Here is a 25,143-nt window from a genome sequence, read left to right as displayed (position 1 = left end):
TCTAACCTGTGCTTCCCTTTTGCAGTTTTCTTTTCCCTGTGTGCATACCATGCAAAGCATGATCTTGAGTCATTGTTGAAACTTCCCTCTGATCTATTTTTTAATGGTGTCTGAATGATTGGTTAATGGAAGTTTTTGTGAAAGGTCAGATGGTGAACTCTCTTGAACGCTTTCCCAGAGGAAGTGAGATTGTCCTCTCTGACTTGTACAGAGATGTCAACAGTGTGGATATAAACCAAGGCCATAAGCCTGGCATTGTATCTTCTACTTCCTACAACTAGGGCTTGGTGGAAATGTTTTACATGGTTATATTTGCTATTATTTTTTTCCCTTGCTTTTAAGATATCAAATTTAGTTAAGGGTTGACTAGTGAACTGAATTAAAGGTCACTGGTCTTGTTAATATGCTCCTAATAGCAATTAAAAACTAGTTTTGCTTTTTTTTTTTTTAGCTTAATCCTGATTATCGAGATGCCCAAAATGAAGGAAAAAATATGGTGAGTAAAATTTTTTCTTCCCTAGTAAATCCCAAACATTGCTTATCATATTTCTTAGGAACAAACTGAAAATTTAGTAACAAATTTGAAGACTAGGGACTCAGAGAGATTCTCTGAGTAGAAGCTATGGATGAAAGAAAAAGGTTAAAAGAATATATGGCTGAGATTTTAAAAAGTCCAGTTACAGTCACTGAGGGAGACTTCTAGCAACATGAAGGCCATTTATGGTAAAGTGGTGAAGGCAGCTGGAACCTGGGAGACATTGTGTGTCCAGGTTTAGTTTCCTGAAGTGCACAAAAATTAGAAGGAGTAAATTTGTGGCATGATATTAAAAAGGGTGACAGAATATTCCTTTGGATTTAAAATAATGTGTATTCTATTTTGGGGAAGAAATTGAAGCATCAAACAACTAGATTCTAAAATGTGCTATAGGGAAAGCATTATAATTTTATTTTAAGGTCAAGTTTCATGAAAATATTAATACTTACTCTGCTCATCCCGCTATCATTTGTGAATGAGATGACTTCATAGTAATAATGTAACTTTTTTATTTAATAAAAATTCAGGGTAGGTTGATGTATCATAGTTAAAACCTTTGGATGATGGGCTGAATTAAAAAAAAAACAATTTAACTAGATATTTTGATGTATTATAGACACAGTCAAATGTCTTCTGAATTAAGCAATTCCTTTTGAAATTTGTAGGTATCATTACTGTATAATTCAAAGTTCTATCGTTTGGGTAAAAAGTAGTAGTTAGAAGGAATAAATGTGGAGTATTTAAGATGATGGATATGTTAATTACAATCATTCCACACTGTATACATGTGTCATAACATCACTGTATACCCCATCATTATGTGTAATTATAATTTGTCAAGAACAAAAAAGGAAACAAAAACAAAAGTAAAGGAAAAAAAAATCACACTTTTCTCCTACATATCTGTTGACCATTTGTGTGTCTTCTTTTCAGAAGTGTCTGTCCCATTCTTCAGTTGGATTATTTGTTCTTTTGCCATTCAGAAGAGTTCTTTATAAATTTTGGATGTATAGTTTGCAAATACTGTCTCCTGTTCTGTAGGTTGTTTCTTCTCTCTGTCAGTCATTTCCTTTGATGTGCAGAGGCTTTTTTAGTTTGATGTAAAACTATTTGTCAAAGTTGTGAAACTTTTTGCTTTTGTTGCCTGTCCTGAGGTTTCATCTAAAAAAATCCTTGCCCAGACTATTATCATGTAATATTTTCCATGTTTTCTTCTAGTAGTTTCATAACCACCAGGGAAATGAAAATTGCAACTACATTAAGATGTCACCTCCCTTCAGTTAGAATGGCTATTATCAAAAAGACAAAAAATAACAAATGTTGGTAGGACTTAGAGAACTCTTACACATTGTAGATAGAAATGTATAACCATTATGAAAAACAGCATGGAGGTCCCTCCAAAAATTAAATACAGTACTGTAATATGATCCAGCAGTTCTACTACTAGGTATATATCAAAAGGAAACAAAATCGGTGTGTCAAAGAGATATCTGTACTCCCATGTTTACTGCTACACTGTTCACAATAGCCAAAATATGGAATAAATCTAAATGTCCATTGACAGATGAATAGATAAAGAACATGTGGTACAGGCACAAGAGAATACTAGTCAGCACAGAAAAGATGAATCCTGCCATTTGCGACAAGATGAATGGACCTGGAATATGTTAAGTGAAATAAAAGAGACACAGAAAGACACATACTGCATAATCTCACTCAAGTGTAGAATCTGAAAACATAGATCTCCTAGGAGTTGAGAATAGAATGGTGGTTTGCAGAGGGTGTGGAGAGTAGAGGGGATGAAGGAATGAGAAAAGTGAGTGGATGGGTATAGAGTTACAGTTAGGAGCAAGAAGTTCTGGGGTACTATTGCTCAGTAGTGGGAACATGGTTAATAATAATGTATTGTTTATTACAAAATTGCTAGAAGAAATGAATGTTCTCACTACAAAGAAATGATAAATGTTTAAAGTGATAGATATTCTCATTACCTTAATTTATTAATCACACAATGTATATATGAAGTGAAATGGTACATTGTATCCCATAAATATGTAGTTATTGTGTAATCAAAAAAAGAAATTAAAAAAAAAACATAAAACAGTAACACCTCCAGGAACAAAAACCTATGTTACCTTTGATAGAGAAATGAGTGTTCAGTTAACATGACTACTGTGTTTGCATCAGTACACAACTTTATTTTGTAATGGCATGGAGGAAGTGAATCAAGTTAGAACTTCTGGCCTGATTCAGTCCTGCTTGATTGACTCCTCTTTCCATTTAACTGTTGGGATTACAATAGAAAGAAAGCTGAAGTCTTGTGCCATTGGCCCAATAAAAACATAATTTATGTCAAAATATCCCTCAACACAGATGTAGACTTGTTCCATCAATTAGGTCTATTTATATTTCAGTTTTATCACTCTGGGTGGGCTCTTCTTCCTTTGGGTTTCCATTGGCTGCCCAATCTTTTATTTTCCTACGATTTAAGAATATGCTATCAGTCACCAGTTTAAAAAACTGAAGATGAGTCATAGCTTCTTTGGTTCTTTCTTTTGAGTTTGTTACTGCGGCAGAGGCCACCAGGAACATACCTGCTGTTGAATAAGTTCAGTTTCTTACTCCTCGAAGTGAGGTACAGGCACAACATGGGGAACTGTGGGGCATCTCAAAAGAGCGTGTTGGAAGAACTCATTATATGATTTGGGCTTGTGTAGGTGCTTTTGAGGAAGTGGAGCTTTGCATAGATAGGGATACTGTTAGGAAGAGGAGGTAATTCTGTGTTTAGTATCTTAATAAATTTTACCTGAAGGGAGGGAAGGCTAAAGATGCTGCAGCCATTTGTATTTAGTCATTTTTGTGACTTGGACAATATTCATATTTTGTCTGTTTTCAGACACTGTTAAGGAGGGTCTCGTTTGCATCTTGACTCACTGTGGTCAAAGTGTCCTTGTCTGATATCGATGTCGTGTGTGATTGTTGATGTCAGCAAGAGAACAACCTGGCCTAGCTGGGAGTACACCTGTTGGATGTCAGGGGCTGCTTTTCTTTCTCTCAAGGGTTGTTTTATAACATTCTGTGTGGCTACTTCAGCACTGGTTAGGACCAAGAGAGCTCTACTTCTAGCACCACGTGTGTGCTGTTGGAAAAGTCAGAGAGCTTTCTTGATACTCTGTTTCCTTATCTAATGGGATGAAGATATTTGCCTTCTGTGCTTTATCTGGGTGCTGTGAGATAAAATGAGATCAAACAAAAGGAAACAGAATAAAAGATGTTAGTAGGCTAGCAATATAAGTTGTCTCTATTAAAAGGGCATGATATCAAAGCTTCACATTGTGTGATTGAATTGTATCTCTGTGCTTATCTTCTTTCTGCTACACACTGTTGGTGATACAACTGATGGTCTGGGCAGAATATGGATATGAAGGTATACAGAGCACAGAATACATAAATAACTAATAAATCTGTGATGAAGTTCACTGTTTGTGCTAATCAAGCTTTTACCCTGGCTTGATAGTTTTTACTTTTTATTTCAAAATACCATTTCTTCACTTGTCTCTGAAGGTGAGAAGAATGCTCTTCTGTTTAGGCTGTTGTCAGCAGCATTACCTTAATTGCATACAAGACAGGTGGGGCTGCATTTGCTGGAGATGTTTATGACTGGATCTCATCTGTCATCTCAGAGAGACATCCAACTGGAGACACTTGATTTAATTTTTTTCCTCTCCAGAAACCCTAGATTGAGAGTAAACAAAACAGAGAGTATGGAACTATAACACCAACAGTATGGTTTCTCATTTTATAGATCATTTACCACAGAGCAATAATTATGTTTCTGTCTAAAGAAGAAAACAGAGGAGCCTTTAGACTTTATCTCCTGCCTGTGAAATAAGAAATCAATTTCCCAAAACAGAATGCTATTTCACCTCAGATCTGGGTTCCAGTAATGCTGAGTTCACTATGACTATGCTAATTTTTTCTTTCCTAATTTTCCCTAGGTTGTCTATTTAATGCCCAGTTAATATTTTTCCTGTAATTTAGAAACCTTTATCAAAATGTTGCCTTCCATTTTTGAAGTTTCAGAGGTTAATGCATGGTGCCGCAGAAATGAGGCGATGTGTGTCAGAGCTCCCATTAAGACCCAAATTGCTGTATTTATTTTACAAAGGAGTCTATTATTTTCAATCTTACAAATGCACAGCATCCACAGGGACCCGGTAAACATTGGAACGGTGTCAAGCCAGGCTGGGAACCTGACAGTCATTATTTCTTCTTGAAAGGTTGTATCTTTTCAAATGACTCTGGGAAGGGGATTTTTTCTTTTTCCTTTTTTTTTCCCTTTGGACTGCACTGCAACACCATCCATATTAACTCAACATATTTATGTGGAATGTGATCTGATTTTTTTGAGGAGTATCTTTTGTTTATGGTGGGGTTTCTCAACCCTAACAATATCTACATATTGGCCAGGTAATTCTCTGTTGTGTGGGGGGTGTCCTTTGAATCCTAGGCTATTTAGCAGCATCCATGATCTCTACTCACTAGGTGCCAGTAGCCCTCCTCCCCCAGCCTCTAGTTGTGACAATTAAAAATATGTATAGAAATTGCCAAATGCCCCCTAGAGGCAAAATCTTCCCCACCGAGAACCACTGGTCTACATGCATTTATATACACAAACAGGAATATTATAGGAATCAGGAAACTTTGCTGAAAATGTACTTGTAAATTCTGTAGAATTTTGGGATGTGGTGGTACAGATTCTGAAAGGCCCTCAAAATTTCTTGAGCACTGGATTCTGAAAGAAGATCCCTTACTTTCTTTGAGTTTTACTCTGTGATTGTCCCTGGTTACATGCTAAGGGAGAAAAAATAAAAGATAAAAAAAGGAGAGTAAGGATTTGTTAAGGAAGCCCTGCAAGAGGAGGAATGTGTGTAGCTTTAAAAGGCAGTGTTGTGTGTGGTTACATAAAGTCAGCAGCAAGCTCAGGAGGCTGCGAACGCAAACAGAGAAGCCTACGCATCGTTATGCTGCTACGGCCGCACACAGCTCAGAAAACGCAGACATGTTTCTTACACAATGTCTCTGGCTCCCAACAACAGAATTGCAGCGTGAGGTTCCTGCTAAAAATTCGATGACTCACCAGTGAGTAACACAGAAGGTGTTCTGGGGCCTGACTCCTGTGCTGCTTCTGGCAGGCCCCAGGACAGCAGGAGAAACCCGGAGAGCCCTTAGTTTCCTAGGTGGCTTTTCTTAAGGGCCTGTGTCTCCTTCCCAGTGAAAATGCCTGTTTGCCGAGAGCCCTGGGTTAACATTCTGAGACCCTGCATCACCCTAAATTGAGCTCACCAATGTTAGATTTCACACCTGTTTAAGCTCTGTGGGACCTTAATGCATTTTTGTGATTCAAGGGAGAGACCATTGAGCTTCAATAATTCCACACAGAGCTACTGTTTCTATGTCTTTTTTTTCTTACTTAAAAATCGATGTGGCTTTATAAACAAAAGCCACAAGCATATGGTTCTGAGCAGAGTTGTCTTCATGCTATAAAGATGTAATATTGACTTTGTTCTATATTGAAATTAGGCTCATATATTAAAACTTATATACTTGAAACTTGTTATTGGGATAGCATTAGTTAAAAATTCCGAGGGATGGCTTGAAGTTTATTGTCAAACTCTTTACAAAGGAGAGTTCCCCATAACAAATTAACAATGTATGAGAGATTAAAAGCAAAGTGCTTAAGACAACAGCACTGGTCTTTAAAAAAAAAAAAAAAAAAAAAAGCAACTAAACTTGTTAAAAGCTCTTATTCACACATAAACAATTTTTATGCTGTTTATAAATAGAAATTTTCTATTCATTAAAGCTGTTTTCCAAGGATCTACATGAACTACTTAAGGGCTTAATAGTACATTCCATTTATTCTATGTAATTAAAATAAAACCACAGGTCTTAAATAGCATGAGTAACTCATGGTGGCCTGTTTTAATTAACCCTAATTAGTGATTTTTTTTTCTGTTTTGGAAAGGATTCTCAATGTTGCAGTGTCAAAAGAAAGAGGCTCCTTATTAATTTGTTTGGGCCCCCACAGGAAGACACTACCAGAGAGGGTGGGGTAGGAGGGTCATTTTTAGGAACCTAGATTTGATCTCTGCTTATTAGTCTAGAAAATTAATTTCATTAGCATTCCAAAAGGGAAATGAACGGAAGGGGATTGACTTCTCCTAAATGAACTCACAAATGACTTATAGTTAAACCACAACACCAACTTTCATTTTTTAACTAGATCTAAATAGTTGGGTCAGTTACTGCATTATTCTTGAAAGAATAGCTACCTCAGCAGCTAAATGATAATGAGAATATTGGTGTATTGGAGACCCAGTCAGGAAATTAGGTGCCATACTCCTTTTAGGAATATGGTGTTTATTCAAGAAGATTGGCATACTCATTCTTTACATCTATACTAGTCAGTGGTCAGAGAACCTGTTAAATTCTTGCTCATGGATGCTCCATTTATTTAGGTTACATACTGATCTTCGGTTAATAAAGCCTTTCTTCAAACATAGTTCAATGTAATAAGATTTTATTTTCCTGAGATAGTCATATTTTAATTGTTTCATTGCAATATTCCGTGTAAGCCACTTGTGCCCTGCTGTGGTTGAATATGTCCCTACATTTCATGTGTTGGCAACTTGGTCCCCAATGCAGCAGTGTGGAGAGATGGGACTTTTGGGAGGTGACTGTGGCAGGAGGGCTCTTCCCTCACGAGTGGGTTAATTTATTCAGGGATTAGTGGGTTATTGCAGATGTAGTTTTATGACAAAAGTGAGCTCTGTCTGGTTTGTTCAATTTTGCCACGTGGTGCCTGTGCCATGGTAGGGTGCACCAGAAGGTGCTCACCAGCTGCCAGCGCCATGTTCCTGGACCTCCAGCCTCCAGAATCATTAGTTAAGGAAACCTCTCTTCTTATAAGTTACCCAGTCTGTGGTGTTCAGTTATAGCAACAGAAAATGGACTAAGACATGCCCAAATCCCATTACCTACATATACACAAAAATCCTCGTAGTTATTTCTACAACCAACTGATCTCATCCATCATCTCTGTGTTCTTACATTCTGAGGCAGTCTCTCTCACATGTGTTAACACCACTTGCTGTGTTGGTGGTTCTTTCTTTTGGCAGCAATAGCATTGTGAAATCCAAAAAAGAGCTCTTTTATAGTATTTCTTTGCCACTGTAATCATCCTGGCCTATTTCTCCTCAAGTTTTCATATTGCTGGGGATAAAATTAAAAACAAATGTCCTTTTGCTTCTTTTGGAATGACCACTTCCTCTTGCTGAACTACCTTCTTCATCCTCTTGTTCCTCTGCCTTCTTCATCCCAATCCCTATTGTCTTCAGTATCAGATGTCAGTGTGCTTTTAACCTTGAGAAGCAAGTCTTAGGTGCACGAGGTGTTCTACTGGGCTTGTTAAGGAGGATTGTGTGGCCTCGTGCAGGTCTTCTGCCTCAGCTGTTTGCAGTCAGAGAGCAGTGTGGTTTCTGTGGCACCATAGGATTTTGGAGCCTCAGGGAATAGTGCTTCACTGCTGTGTGTATCTTAGTAACTAACACCTGGATTTTCTTGTTAAGTTGCATGATATAGACCAGGGACGTAACATACCTATGACTGCCTGTCTGCCTGTCTGTCTTCCTTCCTTTTTTCCTTCTCTCTTCTCTCAAAAATTGTATATACTTAAGGTGTATCACACGATGTTTTAATATACATATAGTGAAATTATTACTACAGTCAAGCAAATTAATATATCCATTCTCTCATATAATTACCTTTTTTTTTTTTTTTTTTTTTTTTTTGCGGGCGGTGCCAGGGATTGAACCCAGGAGCACTTAACCACTGAGTCACATCCCCAGCCCCTTTTTGTATTTTATTTAGAGACAGGGTCTTACTAAGTTGCTAGGGCCTCGCTAAGTTGCTGAGGCTGGTTTTGAACTTGTGATCCTCCTGCCTCAGCCTCCCGAGCCACTGATTACAGGCATGTTCCACCACACTCAGCTTCATATAGTTACATGTTTTTTGTGGTAAAAGTACCTGAAATCAACCCACTTCTCAGAGTTCCAGCACATTTGCTTTCTGAAACCTTGACTTCCATTTTCTCTTCCCCACCCTGCTGCCCTGGCAGTTGCTCTTCTGTTCTCAGACTGTTTCTATGTTTTTTTTTTTTTTTTTTTTTTTTTTTTTTTGGTTGTTGTTGTTGTTGTTGTTAATTCCACATATAACTGACGTCATGCGGTATTTTGTTTTCTTGTGCCTGGCTTATTTCCCTTAGCATTATATTTCTTAAGTTCATTTCTGTGGTCACAAATGGCAAGATCTCTCTTTTTTAAGAATGAATAATATTCCATTATGCAAATGTTCCTTAACTTATGATGGGATCACGTTCTTATAAACTTATTGTCAATAAATGGGCTAAGGAACTGGGCAGATATGTCACAGAAGATATACAAGTGATCAACAAATATGTGAAAAAGTGTTCAACATCTCTAGTTATTAGAGAAATGCAAATCAAAACCACCCTAAGATTACATCTTACTCCAATTAGAATGGCTGTTATCAAGAATATAAGCAATAATAGGTGTTGGTGAGGCTGTGGGGGAAAAAGGTATACTCATACATTGCTGGTGGGGTTGCAAATTAGTGCAGCCACTATGGAAAGCAGTGTAGAGATTCCTCAGAAAACTTGTAACGGACCCACTAGTTGACCCAGCTATCCCACTCCTTGGCTTATAAAAGGACTTAAAATCAGCATACTACAGTGATGTAGCCACATCAATTCACAATAGCTAGATTGTGGAACCAACCTAGATGCTCTTCAATAGATGATTGGATAAAGAAACTGGTATATATCCACAAAGTAATATCATTCATCTATAAATAAGAATAAAATTATGGCATTTGCAGGTAAATGGATGGAGTTGGAGAATATCATGCTAAATAAGATAAACCAATCCCTGAAAACCAAAGGCTGAATGTTTTCTCTGATAAGTGGATGCTGATACATAACTGGGTGGGGTTAAGGGAAGAATGCAGGAGTGTTAGATTGTGTAGAGGGAAATGAGGGGAGGGGAGGGAGTAGGATGAAGGAAAGATAGTGGAATGAGACAGACATCATTACCCTATGTACATGTATGATTACACAAATGTGAATCTACGGCTGTACAACCACAGAAATGAGAAGTTGTACCCCATTTGTGTACAATGAATCAAAATGTATTGTGTAAAAATAAAAAAAAAACTTACTCTAAGTCGAAAATATCATAGTTGAAAATGCTTTTAACACTCTTAATCTACCAATCATCATGTCCTTAGCAACACAATATATTATAGATTATTGGTTGTTGATCCTTGATACCTTGTGGCTGACTAGGAGCTGAGGTTCCCTGGCATAGCAAGAGTATCATGCTTCATATTGCTAGCCAAGGAAAAGATCAAACTTGTTTTTCTGGAGTGTGATTTCTAATGAATGCATATTGATTTATACAACAGAAAGTCAAAAACATTATAAGTCAAACCATCCTAAATTGGGGACCATCTGTCTGTCTGTCTATGTATTTATATATGTCTCACAGATTTCTTTGCCCTGTCATCCATCAGTGGACACATAGTTTGTCTCCATGCGATGGCCATTGTGAATAGTGCTGCAGTGACTGTGGGGCACAGACGTCTTTATGAGTGGGGGTTTCATCTCCTCTGCATCTGTGCCCAGTGGGGGGGGTTACTGGGCCATGTGGTAGCTTTCTTTTTAGCTTCTTTAGGAACATCCAAATTGTTTTCCATGAGGGCTGCACCAGACTATAGTCCCACCAACAGTGTGTGATGGTTCCTTTCTCTCTACACCCTCCCAATACTTATTATCTCTTGTCTTCTTGAAAATATATTTTAATGGGTATAAGTTGATATTTCATTGTGGTTTGGATTTCTATTTCCATTATGATTAGTGATGTTGAGCACCTTTTCATATATTTGTTGCCCATTTGTGTGTCTTTAATTTGTGAATCTAGATGAAACAGTTTCTTTTCCATATTTGGTTTAAGTGTAGAATGGCCCAGATTCCTATTTTTCAGTAGGTTCAAGGAAACAAGGAAAAGGACCATAGCTTTTGTGACTGTTACTGCCTTATTGATGTGCCTGGATCCAGCCATACCATCTGGGAGTGTGTGACATACCAATGTTGATAATAGTTTCCTCAAAGGCTGTCAGGTCTGATCTACTGTTTCTGAGTCATGTGAAATAGACACCTTTAGAAACATGCAAATTCAAACACTATAACCTGATTAAGTGGCGAGTTTAATAAGAGAGTTGATAAAGGTAAACAACTTTATATCTTCTGAACAGAGAGATGGAGACCTTCCAACTTCAAAGAAAAAACGCCAGTCAGGGGAGAAGATCATGTATACTTTGGTCTCAGTCCCACATGGAAATGACATTGCATCTCTTTTTGAACTGGATGCCACAACTCTTCAGAGAGCTGACTGCCTGGTTCCCAGGTAAAAAAAAAAAGAATATATGGTTAAAAGATATTTCTCTGAATAATTTTAGGGGTAGGTTAAGAATGAAAATCCTAGCATTAATATAATTTTTGTGATATCCAGAGCATAAGCGAAGAAAAAGTGTGTAAAATATTGTGCCTATTTTGTGAGTAGATTAACATAGTTTATTTTATTCTTATAAATAATTAAAAGGTACAGGACCAATGAAGTTCTGAAAAATTCATAAGAATCATTTATTCCTATTACTTGTATGGCCTTTGGTTACTAAAATGATAAATAATCTAAAAGCATTTCTAGGAATACTTTTATCATTTATTTTTATTATGTCAGGTTCCCCACTTCATTTATTCATTTGTTCATTTATTTAGTGATTCAGTCAACAATATTTATGGAACATTGATTACATTCCAGGCATTGCCTTTGGCACTGAGAAGACAACTGGTTATAGCAAACTGGTTATAGACTTACATTCAAATGGGAGAGGCAAGCTGTAAACAAACCAGCAAACACAAAATGTAGGGTCAGGTAATGATAATGCTTTGAAGGAAAATTGCAGAATACAGAGAATTCTGTTAGGTCAGAGTGTGCAGGAATGGCCCTTGAATCAAGGAATCAGGTCCACTCCATTGGGGAGGAGTGTTTCAAGCAGCAGGAATAGGGAATGAATGGAAGAATCTTGAAATTTACTAGTTGTTTTTAAGGACCAGTGAGGAGGCAAGTAGAGCTGGACCTAAGTGAGTGGGGAGGGTGATGGGGAAGGAGGCAGCCAGAACCCAATGCAAGAGAATATCTTATGCTCTTTTGCTTGAATTTGACTATTTTAGTTGAGCTCTTTTGTCCACAACCATCTACTTTCCAACAAGAGCACCTTGATGCGCTCTGTGGACACACTGAGTTCCACCCACATTGTTGGGTCAGGTGGGACATTTCTAATTTGGCCTTGATGGAGCAATGCTATACTTGGGCCTTGGGTAGTGATTAGGTGAATGACAGTATCTATGCAAAGATGCAGATGCTGTTGTGCCAGTCCCTTTTGAGAAGGATAACCCTTGATGGTACTAATACTGCTGAGAAATACCACTTGTGGAGTTTTCCAGGGTATTCCATGGCATTCTCATTTGTGAGGAATGTTGCTGACTCTTGACATTATGTGAGTCCATCTCTCAGTCTTCCCTTTCTCCCGTATGGTCTAAAAAGAGATCCCTCTGAGGGTTTTACCTGATCCAGGTCTGTCTCCTGCCTTGTCTTCTAAGAATTGGGATCTTAATTACTCCTTATGATGATGTTACTCATTTTAGATTTTTCAGCAAAAATGCAGTCTTTTTATTTGTGTTTTAGTACTGGGGATTGAACCCAGGGGTACTTGATCACTGAGCCACATCCTAAGCCCTTTAAAAAAATATTTTATTTAGAGACAGGGTCTTTTGAGTTGCTTAGCCTTGCTGAGTTGCTTAGCCTTGCTAAGTTGCTGAGGTTGGTTTTGAATTTGTGATCCTCCTGACTCAGCCCACAGAGCCACTGGGATTGCAGGCATGTGCTTCCAAGCTTGGCTTAAAAGTAGAGTCTTTCTTGAATGCCAATCATGAGAGTTTGTTTAAGGAAATGGTAAAAGATCTCACTGTAAAGTGCATAGACCCATGTCAAGGACCCTGAGTTGAGCTTTGTATGGAAGTGTTAATCTCCCACTGTTCAGAACTGTTGAGGTCTTTATTCATTGTATTAAGGCTATCATTAATTTATACTTAATAATAACTACTATTATAATAAAGCTCTGAAGCACTTTATATGTGATAAGCAAGTTCTTCCTAAATATTATCTAATTCTGGCAGCAGGATTTAATCTTTACAGATCAGGAACTAGAGGTGAGTTAAAACACCTTCTCAAGTTGGCTTTAAATTAGAGCCACCTGGACAGCATCAAAACCTCCCCATGCCCTTGTTGCAAGAAGACCAATGAAGTCAATCTTGGGGGTGGAAGGAAGCCTTTACCTTTATTTTCTTAAAGCATTACCCAAGTGATTTTGATAGGGAGTACAAATTTCTCAAACTTTAAACTAAAAGAGGCCAATAAAGTCTTATTGCAGTTTATGATTCATTTTGTCTAGGGTGAGTACCTGAGAAACTGCACTCCTAACAAGCCCTCAGATAATGCCAGTTCTGCAAATTAATTTCCTTTCACAGATATTCACAATTAGTGTTGGGTTCATTCTGGGCTCTGGGATTGTAAAAACTTCCCAGGTGATGTGAAGCAGAGTTTGAGAACCAGGGGCTTAGAGTGACAAATGAATTGGCTTGTCATGCTCATGAAGTGGAGTTGATCTTGGAGAATGGGGACATAAAGTGTGCACTCTAAACCACTATGCTACAATACCTTCATATCTTCAATGTTCATATTACATCAAGGTCTTATGGACAACAGATTTCTGTGGTACAGGTCCTAAAGAGGTACTCAGTTCCCAAATCCTCTCAAAATGTAAGTTAACAGGTTAGAGTATAATTCTCTTAGCGAGACCCTGTTTCAAAATAAAAAATAAAAAGGGCCTGGGGGATACAACTCAGTGTAAAGCACCCCTGGGTTTAATGTCCAGCATCAGATACTTGTCATTTTAGATTTTTGCAACTCATTTTCAGTTTATTCTACTTTTGTGAATGTAGAACTGAATTGTTGAATGAATCTCCTTGAGGCCTTTGGCATTTTATTTATTTTCTCTTCTTGGTCAAAATGTTTTACACCTTATTATATCTAATCTTTATAGTGAACTTAGCAAACTCTAAGGCAGAAAACTTTATGGACTTTTTCTTTTAATTAGTCCTATACACATATTTGTTAAAGAAATAATGGTAATAAAACATTCAATAAAAACAGAAATATTTGAGTTGGATGAAGTTCTAGGTGTGCTTTTCCAGACATTCTCTCACAGGTCATATTTTTGTTATTCATGATTCATGGAATTAGCCAAAATGAACCATTGTTCTTAGGGGAAGTATAGGGTTATGTTCCTGTTAGTTTCTGGTCATTTTCGTCAGTCAATACATAAACTGGTTTTGTGTGCGTTTCTGTTAAGAGACACCTTATTGTCTGCATATTGTTGATTCTTTAACATTGACCTCATGGAAATAGGACTGTAACTCATGCCTAAATGAAGCTTATCTAGCCTAAGAATTTTCTCTAGTCATATCACAGGAATGGTAGATAGCATTTGTAGAATGGGAGCCATTTTAAACACCAAAATCACCAGTAAAAAGCACAGAAATGGAAAAAAAAAATGCAGCACTAAATGGACTGCAAAAGGAACATGTATTTACAGTAGAGCTGAAACAAGGAGGCCAAATGTCACCTTGCTGGACCTCAGCTTGGAAATGTGTGTGTTGGATGACTTAAATGCTTTGTCACCTTGCACATATCCTCAAATGACCACCTTACACGTATCCTCAAATGACCCCTAATCTTGGAGTTACAAATAAATTTTAGTAAGTAGGATTTACAAGCATGTAGTTCACAAATGATGAAGATTGGCTATATATACTTTCACATGCAGATGATTAAGCTATACAAAGGACAGCTGGCAGGAGCAGTTTTAATGGAGGTGATTACTTGATCAGTGTCCTCACTTTAGTGCATATCAAAATAGCATGGGGAGCCTGTTAAACTACTCAGTTTTGGACCTCAACCCCAGAGTTTCTGATTTAATGGACTGGGATGAGGTCTGAGAGTTTACATTTCTCATAATTTCCCTGGTGTTATTGATATTACTGGTCCAGGGTCCACATTTTGAGAATGATTGATCTGGGTAATAATACTGCTTGCTTTGAAGTAGTCTAAATTCAGAATTTTTTCTTAAACCAAATGAATCTTGAGTCAATTACTAGTCTAAGATATTTATGTTCACATCATATATGAAACTGTTAAATGTGTCAACATGTTAAGTGTGCAAATTTGTTATAGTCTGTTTTATAAATTGTTTGTTTTTAGGAACTCATATGTTCGGTTAAGACATTTATGCACCAACACATGGGTAACCAGTACTAGTATTCCTATAGACACAGATGAAGAGAGGCCTGTTATGTTGAAGGTAAATATTGCTGAGAATGATTTAATTTTTTTTATCAAATGTTGTGTTCATAGGATTTAGGGGGTTTCTGACATGTTCCTTAGAATCCACCTTTATCAACTTTACAGATTATTGCAGTTAATTTCATTGAGCTCTCTTATCTGCCACATGCTTAGGTAGCTGTACTATATATATGGGTTGGCAGCAGTGGGGCTGTCAGGAGTCAGTAGTACAGATTCCAAAAGGAATGGGAGTAACATTTGGGAAGAAGGTATGATTCCAGGATTGCCTCTTCTGTACTCTGTTGGAACTGAAGCCAAGGGCAAGTGTTGAAGGGACACATTTCCATTGGTACTCTGGAAACAGGGCAGGGAATGGGCAAGGGAAATCGCCGCATGCCTGCATTCTTTCCTGGGGAGTAATGCATATGGGAATTACTGTGTTTGGATGATCTATTCGTGCCTTGTATTTCTTAAACAGTACTGAGATGTGTTAGTCTTGCAATAATATTGCATAGTTATTTAGCCGAGCTAATCTTAATGGAAAAACACATTCCAGATTGGAACCTGTCAAACCAAAGAGGACAAAGAAGCCTTTGCCATTGTGTCTGTCCCACTGTCTGAGGTCCGAGACTTAGACTTTGCTAACGATGCAAATAAAGTGCTAGCAACAACTGTTAAAAAGCTGGAAAATGGCACCATTACTCAGAATGAAAGGAGGTTAGTAACTTTTTAAAATGTCTTTTAACCATCAGAGTTAATTGTCAATTCTTGCAGTATTTCTCCAGTGAATGAATGAATGTAAGGGAATAATAGAATATTCTCGTTAGTAGCGCATCTCCTTCTTAATGAGGTAAGAACTTCATTTCTCTTAATCATAATGAGTGAATGAAAATGGTGAATTAAAATCTGATGGAGTATTTACTTTTTCCATGTCTTGAAAAAATAGTTGTTTTTAGTTTCTCTTTCATCTTTTCTTTTGAAGTCTTCATGATACCTTTTGCTGCATTTGATTTGATATTTGGTCTTAGAGTTTAAAATGTCCTAAAGGAAGTTTTATGTTTTCTGGTCATTTTTATTCATGACACATTTCTCAGCTCTAGTATTACAAAATGAAAAAAAAATGGAGTATTAGGAAAAAAATCTGCAAGGTGTAGCTCTCTGCCTTATAACTCATTCAGAGAAACTAGTTCCTTGGTTCTCAAACTGGTTTTGGAAATAAGTGAAGGAGAGAATTAAAATGATAGCTAGAAATCATTGCATCTCTACTTTGCATCAGGTACTGTGTTAGGCACTCCCCATTTATTTTATGTGAACTTGCAAATGGCCCTGAGATAGATATTCTCATTTTATATAAAAGAGAATCAAGAGGGTGAGCAACGTGGGTAAGGTCATATAAGTGTGGGCTTTAAGTATATGTAGTTTAAAGTCTGTATGCTTCCCAGCATTTCTGAGCACAAATGTCCTATTTTCTCTCTTCATGATTTGCAACATATCTTTTAATTTGAACAAGATAAGGCTATTTACCCATCCACAGCATACCTTAGAGCTCTCAGACATAGCTGATAAGATGGTAACTGAGATCAGCACCTAGCAGAAAGTAGTTAAGTTAAAGAAATAAACAGTCCATGACTTGCCAGTTTTACTCTTGGCTGAATATTCTTGAAATCTGTCCAAAAGGAGTTCCTCCATGTGTTCACTAGGACACATGCTCAAGAATGTCCAGCCTTGTTCTAAATACTCCCAGACTGAACTCTATCCATATGTCCATCACCTGTTGAATAGATGATTAAAGTTATGATATATTCATACAATGGAATACAGTGTAGCTCTGAAAATTAAAGAACTGCATCTGTGTGTAATGCTATGAATAAATCTAAAAACTTTGAGTGAAAATGAGATGCAACAAATGCATTCACTCTAACACTCTAACACTATTGTAAGTTCAAAAACAAGCTAAATAAACACAATTTTGTTAGGGGTATTTTAGCAATGAGAAGATCTATAAAGAAATTCAAGAAAATCATTGTCACAAAATTCAGATGGTGTTTCCTCTTAGAGGGGAGGCAGGAGTTGACTGGTGAGGGGTGGAGGGCTCCTGGAATTGTTTGTTGCTTGCTCTGGGTAGAGGTGACATGGGGTTCACATTGTAAGTATCCCTTAACTAAACACATGTTTTAGAAACTTTCAGGCATGTATCTCATAACACAAAAGAACAAAACACCAACTTGCTTCCTCCCTACTCCTGTTGATAAAAAAATCATAAATATGCAAACAAATGGAATAGCTGGTTCTCAGCTTTTTCTCTGTTCTTTCCTCTGCTTTTCTCCTGACAAACCTGCATTAGAAAACAACTGTTGTGTATTCAATTATATCTCTAACCCTGTTGAAGGAAATGAATAAAGACCAGAAGCTTAAGCAACTGCCCCACTTTTATGGACAACAGATAATTAAATATCAGAGCTCAATTATGACAGGAAATGGGTTCTAATGTGCAGATAGGAATTTTTATTTGCCTGTGATTTATCTAATGTCTTTGATGAATCCTTTTCTGTTTCTGTCTCTTTCACATATGCATAGAAATTTACTAAAGCCTCTCCTACAATTCTAAGTATTCATTGAAGAGGACAAATATTCCAGTTATGAGTGCTCCACCATCAGTGGATGCTACCTGGCACAAGTTACTGTTTCTCCAGGGACTAATGGAGGGGACCTTCTCCTCACAAGATGTGTCCAAGGAAGGTGGTGGTTTAGGATTGAGTAGAGATCGTGCAATTTATTTCCTTTGCTTCTTTCACCACTGTTTTAGAGTTAAAAAAAAAAAAAGTAGCAAAGAGAAGACTTTGCCTGAGAAACATGAAGTTGCAATTATTGATCTTAATTTAGTAATTTTAGAAAAGCTATCTCTCATCAAAATGCATTCAGAGCTGCCTGTCAGTGCATTGGAGTTTATTGGCATAGTTGAATGCATTTATATTATTTTCTTAGTTTTGGAATTCAATATAAAATTCTTTCTGGAAATAACTGACAACTCTGACTTTTTCCCCCTATGGAGAATAAAGTTATTATTAGATGTTCTTTTTACTCAAAACCAGAAAGATGATACAAGGTCAAAGGGAGGGTGTGAGAATATTGCAGGTCTGTCTCAAAATGCCTGTGGTGTTGGAATTCTCTCTTTCTCTCTTGTAGCCCTCCTTTTACTCACCGCAGGAAAGGACTGTGGAGGCACAGCTACTGTGTTGTGCTCCAAGATGCTCAACCTTAGATAATTTTCAGTCGAATTTTCTGCTTTCATTTTACATAGTTGCACCAACAAAATAGAGAATATTGTGAACCTGTTGGTGGGGAGGGAAAGGAAATATGGAGGACTGTTAACTGCTGTGCAGACCTTGAGGAAGTGACATGTGCAGTCCTTAACCAGAATTTTTGTATCACATTGTACATCTGAGGGAGTGTGTTTTACCTGTAGAGGGTTTCTATGCAACATCCATTGTTTACAGATGTAATTAATTCAGGTTTATGGAACTCTTGCTAATACATGCTGAAGATTTTAGACTGTCCAGGCCTTCATGCAACTTACAGACTTGGAGTCTGGTTCTAATGCCCCATGGTGGAAGCTCAGGATCTAGAAAGGTCATCCAACTGGGGATCACCAGGCCAGATGTTTTTGTAGTTGCTTCCCAGAGCACCATCATTTCCCAACAAATACTATTTGCCTGATATTACTATTATAACACCAGCTACCTTTTCTTTAGTATTCACCTTGGTGCCTCCTTTTTCGGTGTCCCTTGATTTCAGATTTCCTGGTCATTTTATTTTAGTTATGTGTCTTGTGAGCAACAGAGGCATGGATTTTAAAAAACCTAATCTAATAGTCTATTTTATTTTGCAAGTTTAATTAATTTGCATGTTGTATGTCTTTGGACTCATTCATATTTTTTACTTGAGGGCAGCTTTTCTTTTCCTTCCACTTCCTTCTTGCTTTCTGTTCAATGGATGAAGGTTTTCTCTCTCTTCCCCTCCCCATCTTATCATCTTATCTTTTCTTCTACTGATAGAGAAGCTCGAGGTTGTACTTCTGTTCTTTGGTAAGTGCTCTGAAATTCTTTTTTTTAATGTGGTGCTTAGGATCAAACCCAGTGCCTCACATGTGCTAGGCAAGTGTTCTACCACTGAATCTCACCCCAGTCCTGAAATTCTTAATTATACATTTTACTATATATTTTTATAAAACTTGAAGTTATTAATACTTCTTTCTTCTCATGCAAGAAAAGTGCCTCAGCATTCTTTGATCATGCCCTAATAATCTTCCTCCCATCTTTCTTGTAGCAGATGTCAAGAACCGCAGTTCTGTTTATTCTTTTAAGTTTTAGTTTATATTTGAGCTATACAAAAGAATAAATGTGTCATATATATTGTGATTCACCATCTTTTTTACTGACCAATTTAATTTCTAAAAGTTGTTTTCTAGTGATTAATTATATATCTTAATATAGTTTATCTCTTCCTCTACTTGATTTTTTTTTATTGTAAACAAATGGGATACATGTTGTTTCTCTCTTTGTACATGGAGTAAAGGCATACCATTTGTGTAATTGTAAATTTACATAGGGTAATGTTGTTTGATTCATTGTTATTTTTTCCTTCCCCCCCACCCCTCCCACCCCTCTTTTCCCTCTATACAGTCCTTCCTTCCTCCATTCTTGCTACCCTCCCTAACCCTAACACTAACACTAACCCACCCACCCCCCATTATATGTCATTATCCGCTTATCAGTAAGATCATACGTCCTTTGGTTTTTTGAGATTGGCTTATCTCACTTAGCATGATATTCTCCAATTTCATCCATTTGCCTGCAAATGCCATAATTTTATCATTCTTTATGGTGGAGTAATATTCCATTGTGTGTGTGTGTGTATATATATATATATATATATATACATCACAGTTTCTTTATCCATTCATCAATTGAAGGGCATTCTAAGTTGGTTCCACAATCTGGCTATTGTGAATTGAGCATCTATGAACATCGATGTGGCTGTATCTCTGTAGTATGCTGATTTTAAGTCCTTTGGGTATAGGCCAAGGAGTGGGATAGCTGGGTCAAATGGTGGTTCCATTCCAAGCTTTCTGAGGAATCTCCATACTGCTTTCCAGAGTGACTGCACTAATTTGCAACCCCACTAGCAATGTATGAGTGTACCTTTTCCCCCACATCCTCGCCATCACCTGTTGTTGCTTGTGTTCTTGATAATTGCCATTCTAATTGGGGTGAGATGGAATCTTACGGTAGTTTTGATTTGCATTTCTCTTATTACTAGAGATGTTGAACATTTTTTTATATATCTGTCGATTGCTTGTAGATCTTCTTCTGTGAAGTGTCTGTTCATTTCCTAATCCCATTTGTTGATCGGATTATTTGTGTTCTTGGTGTAGAGTTTTTTGAGTTCTTTATATATTCTGGAAATTAGTGCTCTATCTGAAGTATGAGTGGCAAAGATTTTCTCCCACTCTGTAGGCTCTCTCTTCACATTACTGATAGTTTCCTTTGCTGAGAGAAAGCTTTTTAGTTTGAATCTATCCCAGTTGTTGATTCTTGCTTTTATTTCTTGTGCTATGGGAGTCCTGTTAAGGAAGTCTGATCCTAAGCTGACGTGTTGAAGATTTGGACCTACTTTTTCTTCTATAAGATGCAGGGTCTCTGGTCTGATTCCAAGGTCCTTGATCCATTTTGAGTTGAGTTTTGTGCAGGGTGAGAGATAGGGGTTTAATTTCATTCTGTTGCATATGGACTTTCAGTTTTCCCAGCACCATTTGTTGAAGAGGCTATCTTTTCTTCATTGCATATTTTTGGTCCTTTTGTCTAATACGAGAAAATGATATGAGGGATGCTGTATTTTATCGAATGCTTTTTCGGCATCTATCAAAATAATCATGTGATTCTTAATTTTAAGTCTGTTGATATGGTGAATGACATTTATTGATTTCCAGATGTTGAACCAACCTTGCATCCCTGGGATAAAACCCACTTGATTGTGGTGCACTATCTTTTTAATATATTTTTGTATGAGATTTGCTAAAATTTTGTTGAGAATTTCTGCATTGATGTTCATTAAGGATATTGGTCTGAAATTTTCTTTCCTCGCTGTGTCTCTGTCTGGTTTAGGTATCAGGGTGATATTGGCTTCATAGAATGAGTTTGGGAGGGTTCCCTCCTCTTCTATTTCATGGAATACTTTGAGGAGTATTGGAATGAGCTCTTCTTTAAAGGTTTTGTAGAACTTGGCTGAGAACCCATCTGGTCCTGGACTTTTCTTTGTTGGTAGGCTTTTGATGACCTCTTCTATTTCATTGCTTGAAATTGATTTATTTAAGTTGTGTATGTCCTCCTGGTTCAGTTTAGGTAATTCATATGTCTCTAAAAACTTGTTGATGTCTTCTAGGTTTTCTGTTTTGTTGGAGTATAGATTTTCAAAATAGCTTCTAATTGTGTTTTGTATTTCACGCGTGTCTGTAGTGATATTTCTTTGTTCATTCCGAATTTTAGTAATTCGAGTTTTCTCTCTCTTTTTCTTTGTTAGTGTGGCTAAGGGTTTATCAATTTTGTTTATTTTTTCAAAGAACCAACTTTATTTTGTTAATTTTTTCTATTGTTTCTTTTGTTTCAATTTTGTTGATTTTAGCTCTGATTTTAACTATTTCCTGCCTTGTACTACTTTTGGTGTTGGTCTGCTCTTCTTTTTCTAGGACTTTGAGCTGTAGTGTTAAGTCATTTATTTGTTGATTTTTACTTCTTTTGTTGAATGCGCTCCATGAAATAAATCTTCCTCTAAGTACCGCTTTCATAGTGTCCCAGAGATTTTGATATGATGTGTCTTTGTTCTCGTTTGCCTCTAAGAATTTTTTTATTTCCCTCCTGATGTCTTCTGTTATACATTCATCATATAATAACGTATTATTTAATCTCCAGGTATTGGAGAAGTTTCTGTTGTTTATTCTGTCATTTATTTCTAATTTCAATCCATTATGATCTGATAGAGTACAAGGTAGTATCTCTATCTTCTTGTATTTGCTATCAGTAGCTTTGTGGCATAAAATATGGTCTATTTTAGAGGAGGATCCATGTGCTGCTGAGAAGAAAGTGTATTCGTTCTTTGTTGGATGGTATATTCTATATATGTCCATTAAGTCTAAATTGTTGATTGTGTTATTGAGATCTATGGTTTCTTTATTCAATTTTTGTTTGGAAGATCTATCCAGTGATGAGAGAGGTGTGTTAAAATCGCCTAGTATTATTGTGTTGTGGTCTATTTGATTTCTGGAATTGAGAAGGATTTGTTTGACATACATGGATGAGCCAATGTTCGGGGCATAGATATTTATGATTGTTATGTCTTGCTGATTTATGCTTCCCTTAAGCAGTATGAAATGTCCTTCTTTATCCCTTCTGACTAGTTTTGGCTTGAAGTCCACATTATCTGAAATGAGGATGGATACTCCAGCTTTTTTGCTGTGTCCGTGTGCATGGTATATTTTTTCTCATCCTTTCACCTTTAGTCTGTGGGTATCTCTTTCATGAGATGAGTCTCTTGCAGGCAGCATATTGTTGGATTTTTCCTTTTAATCCAATCTGCCAGTCTATGTCTTTTGATTGATGAGTTCAGGCCATTAACATTCAGGGTTATTATTGTGATATGATTTGTATTCCCAGTCATTTGACTCATTTTTGTTTTTTGACATGATTTGGTTTATCCTTTATTTGGCTATTCCTTTAGGCTAGTTCCTCCCGTTGCTGATTTGCATCGTTGTTTTTCATCTCTTCCTCATAGAATATTTTGCTGAGAATGTTCTGTAATGCCGGCTTTCTTTTTGTAAATTCTTTTAGCTTTTGTTTATCATGGAAGGATTTTATTTTGTTGTCAAATCTGAAAGTAAGTTTTGTTGGGTATAAGATTCTTGGTTGGCATCCGTTTTCTTTCAGGGCTTGGTAAATGTTGTTCCAGGCCCTTCTAGCTTTTAGGGTCTGGATTGAAAAATCTGCTGATATTCTTATTGGTTTCCTCCTGAAATGTAATTTGATTATTTTCTCTCGTAGCCTTTAAAATTCTGTCTTTATTTTGTATGTAAGGTATTTTCATAATAATGTGCCTTGGTGTGGGTCTGTTGTGATTTTTGTATATCTGGAGTCCTATAAGCCTCTTATACCTATTTTTCCATTTCATTCTTCAGATCTGGGAAATTTTCTGATATTATTTCATTGAATAGATTGTTCATTCCTTTGGTTTGTTTCTCTCAGCCTTCCTCAATCCCAATAATTCTTAAATTTTTCATGATATCCCACAATTCTTGTAGATTCTGTTCATGATTTCTTACCATCTTCTCTGTTTGGTCAGTTTTGTTTTCAAGATTAAATATTTTGTCTTCAATGTCTGAGGTTCTGTCTTCCAGGTGTTCTATCCTATTGGTTATGCTTTCTATGGAGTTTTTAACTTGGTTTATTGTTTCCTTCATTTCAAGGATTTCTGTTTTTTTTTTTTTTTTTTTTTTCAGTATCTCTAACTCTTTATTGAAATGATCTCTTGCTTCCCGTATTTGCTCTTTTAACTGTTAATTGGTGCGATCATTTAATGCCTGCATTTGCTCTTTCATCTCCTCGTTTGCTTCCCTGATTTTTTTAATTATGTACATTCTGAACTCCCTTTCTGACATTTCTTTTGCCTTGCTGTCATTGGGTTTTATTGATATAGTATCTAGGTTTGTTTGGGACATTTTCTTCCCTTGTTTTCTCATATTGGTCAGATATCAGTGAGACTCTGAGATATTGCAGATTTCCTCTATTGGCTTATGGTGTCCCTATAGATTTGCAGTATATCACCTCCCAGCCTTCAGTAGCCTGAAGTCTTGGAGGAACTTGATAATGCAGTGCTTCCAAAGAAAGCTGCCCCTAGCCCGCTACTGGGTCCAGGGCTGGGGGCTGGTTCTGCGTGGAAATCCTCTCACTGGGCGGTCCTACTCCTAGAAGCTGGCTATAGACAGGGCCTGCCCCCACCTGAGGAAGCCAGGCTGCTCCGGGAAAGCCTCTCCCTGTCCTGCCTTGGCTCCAGATGCCACCTGCGGGCCGAGGCCGGCTGCTGGGTTCTGGGCTTGGGGTTGGCTCTGTTCGGAAAAGCTCTCACCGGGCGGGCCTGCTCTGAGAACCTGGCTGTGGACCGGGCCTTCCTGCGAGGGAGCAGGGCTACTTGGGAAAGTCTCTTGCTGCCCTGCCCTTGCCCAGAAGCCGCCTGTGGGCCGGGGCCCACCGCTGGGTCCAGGGCTTGGGGTTGTCTCTGTGCAGAAAAGCTCTCACTGGTCGGCCTGCTCCAAGGAGCTGGCTGTGGACCCCGCCTGCCGCTGGAGAGAGCACGGCTGTTTGGGGAAGACTCTTGGTGCCCTGCCCTGGTCCGAGAAGCTGCCCCTGTCTGGGCTTGCCGCCCGGGGCCAAGCTTTACCTGGTGGGAGAGACTCACCTGCGGCTCTATGTTGGTCCGAGTCTCTCAATACCTCCCCTTCTTGAATCCTGAGTTCTGGAGTGATGGGAGATGCAGTCACCCTCTAGTCCGCCATCTTGGATCTCTCATCTTGGATTCTCAAACGCATTTTTCCCCTCTACTTGCTTTTATTGCATCTCACTTCTCTCTGAGCTCACTTGTCTTCAGTCCATTCAGTGAAGGTCTGTGGGTTATAATCTTTAGTTTTTACATATATAGAAATGTCTTCATTTTACCTCTACTCTTTTTTTTTGTTGGGGAAACGGTGCTGGGGATAGAACCTTGGGTTTCACATATACCAGACAAATGTTGTGTCTCTGAGCTACACTCTAGCTCCAAGTTTCACCTCTACTCTAAGTGACAACTTGTTATGAAATGTTAGATTGACAATTATTTTCTTCTAGTATTTTAAAGCTATAGTTTGATGATTTTTCTGAATATTTTATTGCTTTAATGAAATATGCTATCAATAGGCTTGTTATC

At 37.6% G+C, this 25,143-nt stretch overlaps 1 protein-coding gene across 3 annotated transcripts in view; it reads left to right on the top strand.

Moving 5' to 3' along the window:
- The window catches only part of Itpr2 (inositol 1,4,5-trisphosphate receptor type 2), a 462,398-nt gene that overhangs the window by 118,808 nt on the left and 318,447 nt on the right, over window positions 1–25,143 (top strand). For all 3 annotated transcript variants that reach the window (XM_047550877.1, XM_047550878.1, XM_047550879.1), the window contains 4 exons: window positions 452–496; window positions 10,928–11,079; window positions 15,055–15,154; window positions 15,692–15,852. In XM_047550877.1, the coding sequence (XP_047406833.1) occupies window positions 452–496; window positions 10,928–11,079; window positions 15,055–15,154; window positions 15,692–15,852 (458 nt within the window). The remainder of the gene's footprint in view (window positions 1–451; window positions 497–10,927; window positions 11,080–15,054; window positions 15,155–15,691; window positions 15,853–25,143) is intronic.

Source organism: Sciurus carolinensis, chromosome 4, assembly GCF_902686445.1.
Source record: "Sciurus carolinensis chromosome 4, mSciCar1.2, whole genome shotgun sequence".
NCBI classification, from domain to species: domain Eukaryota; kingdom Metazoa; phylum Chordata; class Mammalia; order Rodentia; family Sciuridae; genus Sciurus; species Sciurus carolinensis.
This window is presented reverse-complemented; position numbering and strand designations above follow the sequence as displayed.